The 14,176-nt window shown below is 37.6% G+C and overlaps 1 protein-coding gene across 1 annotated transcript in view; it reads right to left on the reverse strand.

Annotated features, from left to right (window-relative positions):
* Positions 1-5,630: 5,630 nt before the first annotated feature.
* Positions 5,631-14,176, reverse strand: part of Syn (synapsin) — a 76,769-nt gene continuing 68,223 nt past the window's right edge. Inside the window, exons 9-11 of the mRNA XM_083125737.1 lie at positions 10,764-11,028; positions 9,547-9,760; positions 5,631-8,365 (exon numbers count right to left, since the gene is read on the reverse strand). Of these exons, the coding sequence (XP_082981863.1) occupies positions 8,187-8,365; positions 9,547-9,760; positions 10,764-11,028 (658 nt within the window). The 3' untranslated portion in view covers positions 5,631-8,186. The remainder of the gene's footprint in view (positions 8,366-9,546; positions 9,761-10,763; positions 11,029-14,176) is intronic.

The following is a 14,176-nucleotide window of genomic DNA, read 5'->3' on the forward strand; positions in this document are numbered from 1 at the left end:
TATTAGCTAAACTAATTAAGAAAACAACACCAATTTTGAGAATTCCAATTGATAGTACATATTTTTGGACAGATTCTAAAATCGTACTTGGGTGGCTAGCAGCGTCCCCCACTCGATGGAAAACCTTCATAGGTAACCGTGTTGCACAGATCCAGGAACTTTCTGTTATTAACCAATGGCATCATGTCACATCTAAGTGCAATCCAGCAGATTTGATAACAAGGGGAGTAGAACCAAGAGCCCTCAAGGATTCGGAAATTTTGTGGAATGGACCTACGTGGTTAAAAGAAGATACTTGGCCATACTTGTTATGGAAAATAGCGAACTAGAAGAATGCATAACAGAACAAAGTAAGATTGCTACATCAATGTTTAGCAAGATTAATGCAATAGAAGCAGATTTCATGCTGAGATTTTCCACATTACAGAGATTGCTTCGTGTAGTAGCAACATGCTACAGATTCATTTACAATGTTAAGAATCCTGCTTCGAAGAGGACAGGAAGATTTTCTTATGTTGAAATATGTGCAGTACTAATGAAATGTATCTTAATTGTTCAACGCATTTCATTTCCACAAGAAATTCATGACTTAGAAGAAGGAAAACAAGTATCAAAAAATAGTCCTATCAAAGATCTTCATCCATTTATTGATGACAGACAGCTGTTACGAGTTGGTGGAAGACTCGAAAATTCAGAATTGCCTTATGAGAGCAAATATCAATTAATTTTGCCTATCAAACATCACTTGACACAACTCATAATTGAATCAGAACATCGTCGTTTATTACATACAGGGCCTCAATTGCTGATAAGCTCTTTGAGACAGGAATACTGGATTCCACATATCAGACAAACAGTAAGATCTGCCTTGTATAAATGCTTAATATGTTTTAAGTTGCAAGCCAAGGCGTCACATCAACTTATGGGGCAATTGCCAAGCCCAAGAGTCACACCATCACGTCTATTTTTAAATACAGCAGTAGATTATGCTGGTCCTTGCATCCTACGAACAAACAGAAGAAGCAGAATCACTACCAAGGGATATGTAGCTATATTTGTGTGCATGGCTACTAAGGCAGTGCATATTGAAGCAGTTGTTTCCTTAACATCAGAGGCATTTATCGTTGCTCTACGCAGATTTGTTTCTAGAAGAGGAAAATGTCAAAACATATACAGTGACAACGGGACTAATTTTGTTGGAGCTAATAGAGAACTGAGAGAGCTCAGTCAGCTTTTCAAAGCAGAACAACTAAAAGGTGCACTTGAAGATTTTGCAATAAAAGATGGAATCAACTGGCACTTCATTCCAGCTAACGCGCCCCACTTTGCAGGATTGTGCGAAGCCGCTGTAAAGTCTATGAAATATCACTTTAAGAGGATAGTGGGAAATGCTACATTGACATACGAAGAGCTTGCAACATTGTTAACGCAAATTGAAGCGTGCCTCAATTCCCGACCCCTGACCTCAATATCTGATAATCCCAGTGACACCTTTTACTTAACACCTGTTCACTTTCTTATAGCGTCACCTCTCATGTCCATACCTGAGCCTGATTTAACTAACTTGCTCCAAAACAGTCTTTCTAGATGGCAACACATTCAGCAATTACGACAACATTTTTGGAAGAGATGGTCGAAGGATTATCTGCACGAACTGCAACAGCGCCGTAAATGGACGGCTTCAACAGAAAATCTTCAACCAGGCATGGTGGTTCTGGTCAAAGAAGACAACGCACCTCCACTTACATGGAAGATAGCAGTAGTGGAAGAGACGTTTCCTGGTAAAGACGGTGCAATGCGTATGGCAAAAATTAGATAAAAAAAATGTTGATTGGAATTTATCCAATCAAGAGGGGGGAATATGTATAGGAATATGTTTCATTTATTCTTGTTTTCATTATTTGGTTTTGATGATGTGAGTTACATTATTTTTGTTGTCAAGAGATGGCGTATGTAGTCCATGTATCAGCTGTTTGCGTGGGCGCCAAGCAAAGAGAACGGTTAGTGAGAGAGAAGCAACATGGCGCGAATCGCGGTGACATGCAGCTGGACATTACCAAGAACAATCGTCGTCTGATGTGATCAGTATTGCTTTTCAGTTATTCTTCAATGTAGTGCTTACAGGTAGATATAGATATCTTAAAAGAATCAGCGTGTGCATTTGTGATTGTGTTTTCTTCAGAGAATCAACGCAACTCCCTACACCATAGAATAAAAAATTATCCTCAACCGGTGAAAATGCCCCTCAGTTTTCTTCTTTCTCCTTTATTTTCTGTGCTTGTTCACTATACAGGCAACATCTTACGATTTGACATACACAGGACATGTACTATGTAGACATTTTAACGTAAAATCAGTCGAAGTCAAGGATGGCTGGGTGGCTCAGTTGGTAGAGCAACAATAATAATAAAATTCGAATAAAATTTATTTAATTAGGTATATATTATTAGTGCATGACAATAATTTTAACCGTAGTAATTATTATTATTTCTTTTTCTGTTGTGATCTAAGTATTTCAATGTTTATAATTAATGTAAGCTTCATTTCAACCTGGAGAGGTCTTTTCAAAAACGAAACTGATGGTAGAAGATCAACATTGCCTTGGAAAATATTAGTATTGTCCCTTATATCAGCAGCCAAAGGATCAGGGAAATTGCCAATCTTTTCTAGGTACCTTTGTTTATCTATATCACTCAAAAATTTCAAGTGATCTATTTTCAGGGTTCCCACACACCTGGAAAACCTGGAAATCTCAGGGAATTAGAAACAAAATACAAATCTCAGGGAAAATCTTGTAATTGATTAATGGTTCCCAATGAATCAAAACTGAGGGATTATAATATGCTCCTGTCTGTGGATAATCAAGGCTGTTGTAGCATTTCTCTTTCAGCAAGGAACTCGTATCTATTTGTTTGTCTGTTTCTTGTTTTTAGATGTGATTCCAGGGCTGGTGTATATCCTCATAAGTTTTGCGCTTTTTAAAATTTAATTAGCTGATTTCGATCTTCTACATGACGTAAAATATATTTCAAGATGTGGAAAACGTATAATAAAGATAACCTGATGAGTAAAGTTAACCAGTGTTCATCTGATTTCCCTTATTAGGGAGTAGTTTTAAGTTTTTTCTTCCTTCTTTTTTTACAAAATAGTAAAAAATGGAGTGTCGTGTTTAGGGAAATATTTATTTTCTGTCATCTTTTGTGTACAATATTGTTGATTGTGTATTTACTGCATTTAGAACAGAATTTTAAATATTTACTTACTAGTGCCATATATGAATTATGTACTGTTCATAAATACTTGTTCATATTTTAAGTTTTTGATCATGTTCAACTATTGTTATAGTCATGACATGACATGTGAATTTTTACATGCCTCATAAGCTCACATATGTGTAAAATGGAATTACTTGTAGGACCAGCAGATTTACATTAATATCATGTAGTGAAATAGTTTTTCAACAGATATGCCAGAAATTGAATATCATGAGGTGAAGGCCAGTCGAATGGTGTATACTTAACCCCCCATCACACTTGCACTTGCAACTGTCACTAACTTACCATTACGTACTAGCGTTCCTCCCTTTTTCATCTTAGATTAGGCTTGTTTTCTTCCTGTCATTATCACTGTCACTCATAATATTACCAATTCTAAAGCATGTTTCTCTTGCAGGATATTTGTATAGTTGGTACTTAAAGGCTCAGGAAAAGTAAGTCTACTTTTCACACTAGTTTTAATCCCCGGTGGATTAATAACTTATTATTCCTTTTTAAATCGGTACTAATAATTGTCACTTCATTTTTATACGTTTTTAAAATTCCAATAATTTGTTTGTCTTAACTATCATTGTACGCATTACAGATTAATTGATATTGTATCCATTTATAAACATTTATGAAAAGTGTGAAAATATTTCAATGTTTTATATCAGATATGTTAGAAATTGTTTCAGAGTTGTTTAAAGTTCTAGAAAACTGGACATTTTTGTTCTTAATTACATGCAAAGAAGTGTAATTTTATTTTATTATTGAACTAATTTTGTTATTTGCATCAGAAAACAACAGTAATAAAGAAAGTGAGGATGGTATGGCTATGAGGAAAAATGGAGGAGGCCATTGCAAAATTATAGTAGTCGTTTACTGTGCATTCAATACTCTGGAAAAAATATGAGGATTCTGAAAAACTCAGGGAAATCTAAGGGAAAATGGATTTGGAGTTTGCGTGGGAACTCTGTAAATTTTGTTTCCGATCTTTTATTAGAAAATAAGGTCGTTGACGATCTGTATTCCACTTGTTTACACTGGGAAATTCGCCAAACCGGAAGTTCTTTCCCCGCCATCAATAATCGAATTGTCTGATCGATCATTTTTTGTTTACTCAGGAATAACCCCCATTGACGCGTTGGAGGCTTTTTAATGCTTCTTTCTGACACCTCGAACAGGAGGAAATGGGTACAACCCTTCATTCATAACTTTTTACTGGTTAAAAATACGTCGAAAAAACCTTCACCATTGCATTTCACGTAATCTAGAGTGATTTGATACGTCATACCACCTTCTTTCCGTTTAAAATTTTGGAGTTGAATTCAATATGGCAGCCAACAATATGGCGGACATCGGCTTGACACACACTCCTGGGCCTAACTTGTTTCTATCATGACCAATTGTACGCCACCATAACTCCTTTACACTTTATAGAGGGTGTTTTTCTTAAAAACCTTTGACTCACCCTGTATATCTGCTAAAATGCGAAATAAAACGAAACAAGTAGGAAACACAAGTTAAAAAATCCGAACATTTTGTTCACAATTTGTTATAAATAAATAAGCTGATGGATCAATATTTTTCTATTTTTATTTTGTTTTGTAATACTTTGTTTCACATTTAAATACAGCTTAATATTCCCCCAAAATATTCTGAAACAAATTTTCAACAAGTTGTGATCAGCAACGAAGCTCTAATTCTTATATACATGACTTACAATACTTAATAATACCTTCACTCAAACTATTGACATGCCGTATGTACAACGTAGACGTAAATTTCATCAAATTTAGTATGAACACCATTTCTGTTGGCTCTCTCGTCCTAAAATAAGTTGCAAATGAGTAATAAAATCTGTCAGAAACATAAATCTGCATTTTTATTCAGTGAATGACCAATATACAGCAGTCTTCACATAATTAACAACTGTTTTATTTATTTATTCTTATGGGACAAGGTCTTCTCAGAGCTAATCTTTATCATGCATGTTCTCTATAATTTTCAAAATAGACCCCATTTATAACATCAGTTCTAGTCCTGAATACCATTTGGGAAGTTGTTATCGTTTTTTTGGCAAGATTACCACCTTTTTCTCTTCATAATGAATGATCTTAGTTTTTTTTGTACGAAACTTGAATACCTGCATACACAAAACGAAATGTCTTCATACGTAAATGATAGGGATGAGTAAACATTATAAAACTTACAAAAGTAACACTGTTTTTCACACTATAAATGCAATACAATCGATATAAGGCATTATCACAGGGATCACAAGTCTTTACCAAACTATATTCAAGTTAGTAGACAAACATATTTTTTAATACTGAATAATAAAGATAATGTGTCTTTTTTTTTTTTAAAAAAAAAAAAAGGTTTTAAATTGTTGTGTTGTTTGCCATTTCGATCAACAACAATGATGGAAATCAGGATAGCTCTCACGGAACGCTATTGTCAAGTTGAAACCTTCTGTCCACAAAAAAATTCAAGACAAGCTGCAACCATTACTGCATTGAATTGAATTTTATGCACAGATCTCCCCTACTAGAAAAGAAGACACAAGAAACGAATTCACCTTGATACTTCCTTTTTTATATAGAAAACATCCTCTCACCTATCAGTTACCACATTTCAATGTTACTTCATGTCATTTTTCTTAAATAGGACACTAACAGTTTGCCTACATCTACACAACAAGCATATAGATTTCTTTTTACTATTTTTATGGCTAACAAACAAATCCATTCATGTGCCCCAGTGCAACATTGTTTTTAGCACTACGTCTCATACATATATATATATATCTTCATAATATATATATATATACCTTTGTATATCAGGAAAGTTATTTTTTGTTTACTAGGAAATAATATACCAATGCTCTGTGATCATATAATAAACAAGAAGATATCACACAGTGCAATACCAAGAACAACAACTTGTAGTTACGTGCTCATTGTTAATTCTTGTCGATAAATGTACACGTATAACAGTATGGACATAACAACGAATTATGCGTGAATGTGTGGAGTATACTGTCACAAACATCAAGTTGAAATCAACAGTGAATTAGAAAAGTCCTACTATCCCTTTACATCATTGTATTGCATCAGATATTCTTTTCCAAAAATTATTATTATTTGCTATATCTGCATGGTTACTTCAACACTGAACACGAAAGTTGGAAGAGAATTAGATATTAAAGTTAAGGAGTATATGAGATGCTTGTGTCTTCTGCCTCTTCCAAACAATATATTTTTTTAATAATTGAAATTACACTCACAGCAAGTAGTTATTAAGCTTTTTTTCTTAAAGTTGAATACACAGAGTAGATTTTTTCATTGCAATAACGTTTACAAATATCAGAACAGTTATACAATCTGCTTACACCTTTACTGTAGAATAGACATTTGAATTTTACACCGAATTTGTGTTTCTTATTGTAATATCTTAATATTTGTATTTGAGATACACAATCTTTTCAACGAATAAAAAATCATGCTGCTGTTGTTTTAACATAAATCATGTTAAGCTACCGAGTATGGAAATAACTATAATGATATAGTCTATTGCTTTTATATCACAATGTTAGCTGAAAATGTACATTCAATTAAGGAATAAAACGTAAAGAGCTAGGGTAAGTAGAAGTTCATACCTCATGACAGCCAGACAATGTATCACTTCTTTATAGAATTCTGTTTCTCAGTATGGCAGTTGTTAGTAGGATATAGGGATAGACCTTTCTTTGCAATACTACTTCCGAACATCAGCTAATATCCTTTTTTTTAGAGCAAAGTAACCCACATTTATATACATATACCCAGAACACATTGATACAATAAAAAGGAAATACTGTATTGTATTGCTTACTGCACCAGCCAACCAGAATGCACACATTTCATCCCCAGGCATTGAAAATATCAGTACGTTTCAGATTATAAGTATATTTAACGCTCAACTACCAAAAGATGTATAATTTTTAAGTGTAATGTCGCATTCATTATTCATCCTTTAGTGAATGCTGGCATTTAAATGAACCAGAGAACACTTCCCAGAATATATCAGTAAAGATGACAGATTTGCGGATACAATAACTTCAGAGCATGTTTTTTCAAAGATTTAGAACCGAATATCTCTCTCTCCCTATAAACTAATTTAATTCATTTATAATTCATTATAAATACTTGATATGCTTGGTTTGTTACCACCACAAATATTATTGCAAATATCATCCCAGCTTATGTTATTATCTTGATAGTATATTTCTACAAATGCGACGCCTTCTAACATCCCCCCCAAAATTATTCGTTCCTATAAATTAATAAACGAGCCAGCTCAGTTTTCGTCCATAGCGCACAACTACAATGTTCCCAGAAATTCTGGGCGTAACAGAAAAAATGTTAACATTCACATCAAACAGTTTCCATTCTCAACAATTGATAACTACATTACTTAATATAAGCATTGTTGCTTTACATTGTCATGATACAACGTTACTAATAGTAATAGGCATTTTTTATTATGTTTTTGTATAGTTATTATTTAAAACAGTATTCTGTCTTATTGGGGGTAGGCTAACTATTCTCTAATCTGCTCTACGTGGTGTAAAAATGAAATGTACATAAAACAATTCGTTAAGCTACAATAAACAACGCTTCACCAACAACAACTACTTAATCTCAGGCGCTGGCCATGGTACTTGGAACGTTCATGCTCCCACACCACTCTCTCTCTCAAGAACAAACACCTTATGCATGTTGGCAGCAAAAATTTCAAAGCTTAACAAATGAACCAAACTCTGGGAGGAATGAAATATTCTCTTTTTTTATTTTTAACAGTCAAAGAAGATATTAAAGTGGCTATTGTCCAAGTTGAAGGCCGTGTATTGGATTTCTTGTTATGGCTCCTGGAGGTCACTGAATTCTACATGTCACCGAAAATACCTGCAAAAGTTTTTCTTAAGTTCTTCATGGTGTCCTCGGTGTCGTCTTTTTCCCCGTTTTGAGTTGTGGAGCTCTGTCGTCCGAACAACGAACGAACCTCGTCGGGTCGACGACCTGCGCTGGCGCTGCTTACACCTGACACCGTGCTGGATTGTGAAGCTACGACAGAAAGAAATAGAATTTAAGAACATGAAACTAGTTTTAGCCCATCTTGCTTCCCACCAAAATAGCCATACAAATAAAAAAAATGAGGATGAAGAGGTAGAAAGATCAACAGGCAAAGTAAAGGAGAAACATGGGAAGAAAAGAACAGATGGTAAAAGAAAGGAAGACGGAGATAGGGAAACAGAGAAAGAAAGAGAAGTAGAAATAATAGATTGAAAGAAAGGTAGAAAATAGAGAGAAAGAAAACAGCAAAATACACAGAAACAGAGAAAAGTAAGAAAAGGTAGAGAAACCGAGAAAGAAATAAAGGCAGAAAATGATATAGAGAAAAAGAGAGAATGGTAGGTAGAAAAGAGGTAGAGAAAAATAAAAAATTGAAACGTAGAAAAGATATAGGAACAGAAAAATGAAGAGGAAAAGAAAGAGACGATAGAAAGGTATAAAAAGATAGAAAACCATGAAAAGTAGAGAAAAAAGATAGAGAAATAGGGATAGAAAGAAAGGCAGAAAAGACAGATTAGAAAGAGAAAGAATGATAAGTAGAAATAAGATAGAGATACAGGGAAAAAATAAAGTTAGAAAAATATAGAGAAAGGAGAGAGAAGTATAAAAATATATAAAAACATGAAAAGTAGAAAAGAGACAAATAGGAAGAGAAAGGCAGAAAAGGTATAGAGAATAGAAGAATAAAGATAGAAAAAGAGAAGGAATGAAAGGTAGAAAGAAGATAGGGAACAGAGAAAAGTAGAAATGGTAGATAGAGATAAATGGAAACAAAGATAGGCAAAAAAGTATAGGGAAAAAGAACAGTAGAAATAGAGTTTTGCTTGTTGTTTCTATTTAAGTCTATTTTATGCCACAGAAAGACTAATCGGGACTGGGCCTACAGTTTAAAGTAGGATCCGAATCACTATGTAACCACCGCGTATCTAACCCCTTGATTACAAGGAACCAAAATGTTACCACTAAGCTATTGGGGAGGATTTTCTTTAAAGAATGTTGTAACTCAACGATATAACTACAGTAGTGTGTTGCCTCCCAATGTGGGAGACTGCAATAACTGCAAGTGAGAGAGGGGTGGACTACGAAACAATTACACAAACGACCTGAAAAAGCTGTAGGATAAAACCATTTTAGACCACAATGCTAACTGCAACAACACTAATGCTTCTTACCTTGAGAATCTCTGCGTTGTTGCTGTTGCTGCTGTTGGCTGGGGGACCCGGCTGGAGGAAGCGGGGGGCCTTCACCGCCCACTCCGGGGCCGGCCCCTCCAGCAGGCTGCGCCGGTGGCTGAGTGGGGGCCCTCTCTTCGGTTGGCGAGGTTGCTCCCTGACTCGACACGGAATGTCGGGAAGCCGTTTTAGTCATGGGTGGCTTGCACTGAGCCTAGGAAATATAATAAATATTTTCCGTATGAACACTAGAAGACAGCACACGCATAGACACAAAATGGATCCTCGAGGCAAGAAGTGTTAGTAGTGTTAAATAAAATTAATGCAAGGATTTTGAACAACACAGTAAAAGGCATATTCAAGTGAATGAATGGGAGTTGTTTCAGAGGCTCAAGCTAAATCTACGCTCTATAGAAGAAGAAAAAGAAGGAAGTGGAGGAGAAGAAAACTGAGGTGTTGAAGGAGAAAAGGATGTAGAAGAAGAAGAAGGAAATGTATGAGGAAGAGGAGTAGTAGTATGGAAGAGGAAATAGTGGAGAAGTAAAGAAGAAGAAACTGTATGAGGAGAAGGAGAAGTAGAATGGGGTATGGATGGAGAAAATCGTGGAGAAGTAAATAAGAGAGAAGTAGACGAGAAGAAGAAATGTATGAAGAGGAGGAGAAGTAGAATGAAGTATGGAAGGAGAAAATGGTGGAGAAGTAAAGAAGAAGAAGGAAGTACATGAGAAGAATGAAATGTATGAGGAGAAGGAGAAGTAGAATGAGGTATGGAAGGCGAAAATAGTGGAGAAGTAAAGAAGAAGAAAGAAGTAAATGAGAAGGAAATGCATGAGGAGGAGAAGTAGAATGAGGTAAGTAAGGAAAAAATTGTGAGGAAGAAGAAGAAGAAGAAGAAGGATATAGATGAGATGTAGGAAATGTGTAAGAAGGAGGAGAAGTAGAATGAGGCATGGAAGGAGAAAATGGTGGAAAATAAGAAGAAAGTAGATGAGAAGAAGAATAATGGGGCAAGGATATGAGATGTAGGAAATGTCGGAGGAGGAGAAGGAAACAGATGAGGAGGAGCTGAAGGAAGAAGAGTAGAAAATGAAGAAAATGGATGATGATGCGGTGACGGGGAAGAATCAAACGGGTAGAAGATGAAGAATCAAGAGAACAAGATGCTAAAGGAGAAGAAATAGACGAGAACAGAGCTGAAAGAAGAAGAGGTAGCTAACCTGCATCCTCTGGGCCACCAGCTCCGCTATGTGCCTGCGGTCCTCCTCCTGCGTGTCTCCCATGAGCGTGAGGGCGCTGTCGTTGACCTCGATGATGAACTCTCGGCCGTCCTTCCCCACGATGATCTCCAGCGCGCAGATGTCGAGGCCCCCGAACAGCTCCGACACCTCGTCGATCCACAGCTTGTAGCGGTCCGTCATCTGGATCTGCTCCAGCATCGCTGAACCCGTATTTGTTTTCCAGTTGCCGGAGATGGATTTTCTCCTGGAGAAAAATATTTGAACAGTTTCAGTATTCTTTTAAGTTATCACCCCCCTCGATTCCTTGAAGGACAAGACTCTCGAACTGGATAGAGGGAACTACCCAGGGATTGTGTCCTATGACGTTCATTATAAATTAAGAGCATTGCATTTCAATTAAAAATATAATTATTTTGACCTTTTTTATTCATTTCACTAATGAAAAAACTTATAAAAATTTAACACTTTTTAAAAGATTCAATTTAAAGACTACTACACCTTTCAATTATAACCTTTCAGCTCAATTTAAAAACATCTAGCTTGTTGAACTAGGATAGAGAGTGACGTACCAATCTGATAAGATACTGGGTAGAGTTCATTGCTTGTTGAACTAGGATAGAGAGTGACGTACCAATCTGATAAGATACTGGGTAGGGTTCATTGCTTGTTGAACTAGGATAGAGAGTGACGTACCAATCTGATAAGATACTGGGTAGGGTTCATTGCTTGTTGAACTAGGATAGAGAGTAACGTACCAATCTGATAAGATACTGGGTAGGGTTCATTGCTTCTTGAACTAGGATAGAGAGTGACGTACCAATCTGATAAGATACTGGGTAGGGTTCATAGCTTGTTGAACTAGAATAGAGAGTGACGTACCAATCTGATAAGATACTGGGTAGGGTTCATTGCTTGTTGAACTAGGATAGAGAGTGACGTACCAATCTGATAAGATACTGGGTAGGGTTCATAGCTTGTTGAACTAGGAAAGAGAGTGACGTACCAATCTGATAAGATACTGGGTAGGGTTCATAGCTTGTTGAACTAGGAAAGAGAGTCACGTACCAATCTAATAAGATACTGGGTAGGGTTCATAGCTTGTTGAACTAGGATAGAGAGGTAAAGGTAAAGTGTTCCCCTGTGCTTAGCACCACGCCATGAAGGCGTATAGGGAGTGTGGGGGTAACGCCCCACACTTTCTTGATCCGGACGTGAGTGGGGGTGATGTGATCAGCATCACGCCCCTGACCGCCTTTACCCCGCAGGGTTTCCCCCAGGTACCCATGTTATTCGACGCTGGGTGGGCGCCGGGGCCGCTTCCATCGTTAGAAAAGTTCCCGGATTTGAACCGGCCGGGGATCGAACCCGGGATCTTTAGCATGGTAGTCAGACGCGTTACCGACTGAGCCACCGCGGCCATCACGTACCAATCTGATAAGATACTGGGTAGGGTTCATAGCTTGTTGAACTAGGATAGAGAGTCACGTACCAATCTGATAAGATACTGGGTAGGGTTCATAGCTTGTTGAACTAGGATAGAGAGTCACTTACCAATCTGATAAGATACTGGGTAGGGTTCATAGCTTGTTGAACTAGGAAAGAGAGTGACGTACCAATCTGATAAGATACTGGGTAGGGTTCATAGCTTGTTGAACTAGGAAAGAGAGTCACGTACCAATCTAATAAGATACTGGGTAGGGTTCATAGCTTGTTGAACTAGGATAGAGAGTCACGAACCAATCTGATAAGATACTGGGTAGGGTTCATAGCTTGTTGAACTAGGATATAGAGTGACGTACCAATCTGATAAGATACTGGGTAGGGTTCATTGCTTGTTGAACTAGGATAGAGAGTCACGTACCAATCTGATAAGATACTGGGTAGGGTTCATTGCTTGTTGAACTAGGATAGAGAGTGACGTACCAATCTGATAAGATACTGGGTAGGGTTCATTGCTTGTTGAACTAGGATAGAGAGTAACGTACCAATCTGATAAGATACTGGGTAGGGTCCATAGCATTGTTGAACTAGGAAAGACAGTCACGTACCAATCTGACAAGGTACTGAGTGGGATTCACAGTCTGTTGAACTAGGAAAGAGGGTCACGTACCAATCTGATAAGATACTGGGTAGGGTTCATAGCTTGTTGAACTAGGACAGAGAGGTAAAGGTAAAGTGTTCCCCTGTGCTTAGCACCACGCCATGAAGGCGTATAGGGGGTGTGGGGGTAACTCCCCACACTTTCTTGATCCGGTCGTGAGTGGGGGTGATGTGATCAGCATCACGCCCCTGACCGCCTTTACCCCGCAGGGTTTCCCCCAGGTACCCATGTTATTCGACGCTGGGTGGGCGCCGGGGCCGCTTCCATCGTTAGAAAAGTTCCCGGATTTGAACCGGCCGGGGATCGAACCCGGGATCTTTAGCATGGTAGTCAGACGCGTTACCGACTGAGCCACCGCGGCCATCACGTACCAATCTGATAAGATACTGGGTAGGGTCCATAGCTTGTTGAACTAGGAAAGAGGGTCACGTACCAATCTGATAAGATACTGGTTAGGGTTTATAGCTTGTTGAACTAGGAAAGAAAGTCACGTACCAATCTGATAAGATACTGGGTAGGGTTCATAGCTTGTTGAACAGGATAGAGAGTCACGTACCAATCTGATAAGATACTGGGTAGGGTTCATAGCTTGTTGAACTAGGCAAGAGAGTCACGTACCAATCTGATAAGATACTGGGTAGGGTTCATAGCTTGTTGAACTAGGATAGAGAGTCACGTACCAATCTGATAAGATACTGGGTAGGGTTCATTGCTTGTTGAACTAGGATAGAGAGTAACGTACCAATCTGGTAAGATACTGGGTAGGGTCCATAGCATTGTTGAACTATTAAAGACAGTCACGTACCAATCTGACAAGGTACTGAGTGGGATTCACAGTCTGTTGAACTAGGAAAGAGAGTCACGTACCAATCTGATAAGATACTGGGTAGGGTTCATAGCTTGTTGACCTAGGATAGAGAGTAACGTACCAATCTGATAAGATACTGGGTAGGGTTCATAACTTGTTGAACTAGAATAGAGAGTCACGTACCAATCTGATAAGATACTGGGTAGGGTTCATAGCTTGTTGAACTAGGAAAGAGAGTCACGTACCAATCTGACAAGGTACTGAGTGGGATTCACAGTCTGTTGAACTAGGAAAGAGGGTCACGTACCAATCTGATAAGATACTGGGTAGGGTTCATAGCTTGTTGAAGTAGGAAATATAGTAACGCACCAATCTGATAAGATACTGGGTAGGGTTCATAGCTTGTTGAACTAGGAAAGAGAGTCACGTACCAATCTGATAAGATACTTGGTAGTGTTCATAGCTTGTTGAACTAGGAAAGAG

Source organism: Lepisma saccharinum, chromosome 7 (genome assembly GCF_977018435.1).
Source record: "Lepisma saccharinum chromosome 7, izLepSacc3.1, whole genome shotgun sequence".
Taxonomy (NCBI): Eukaryota; Metazoa; Arthropoda; class Insecta; order Zygentoma; family Lepismatidae; genus Lepisma; species Lepisma saccharinum.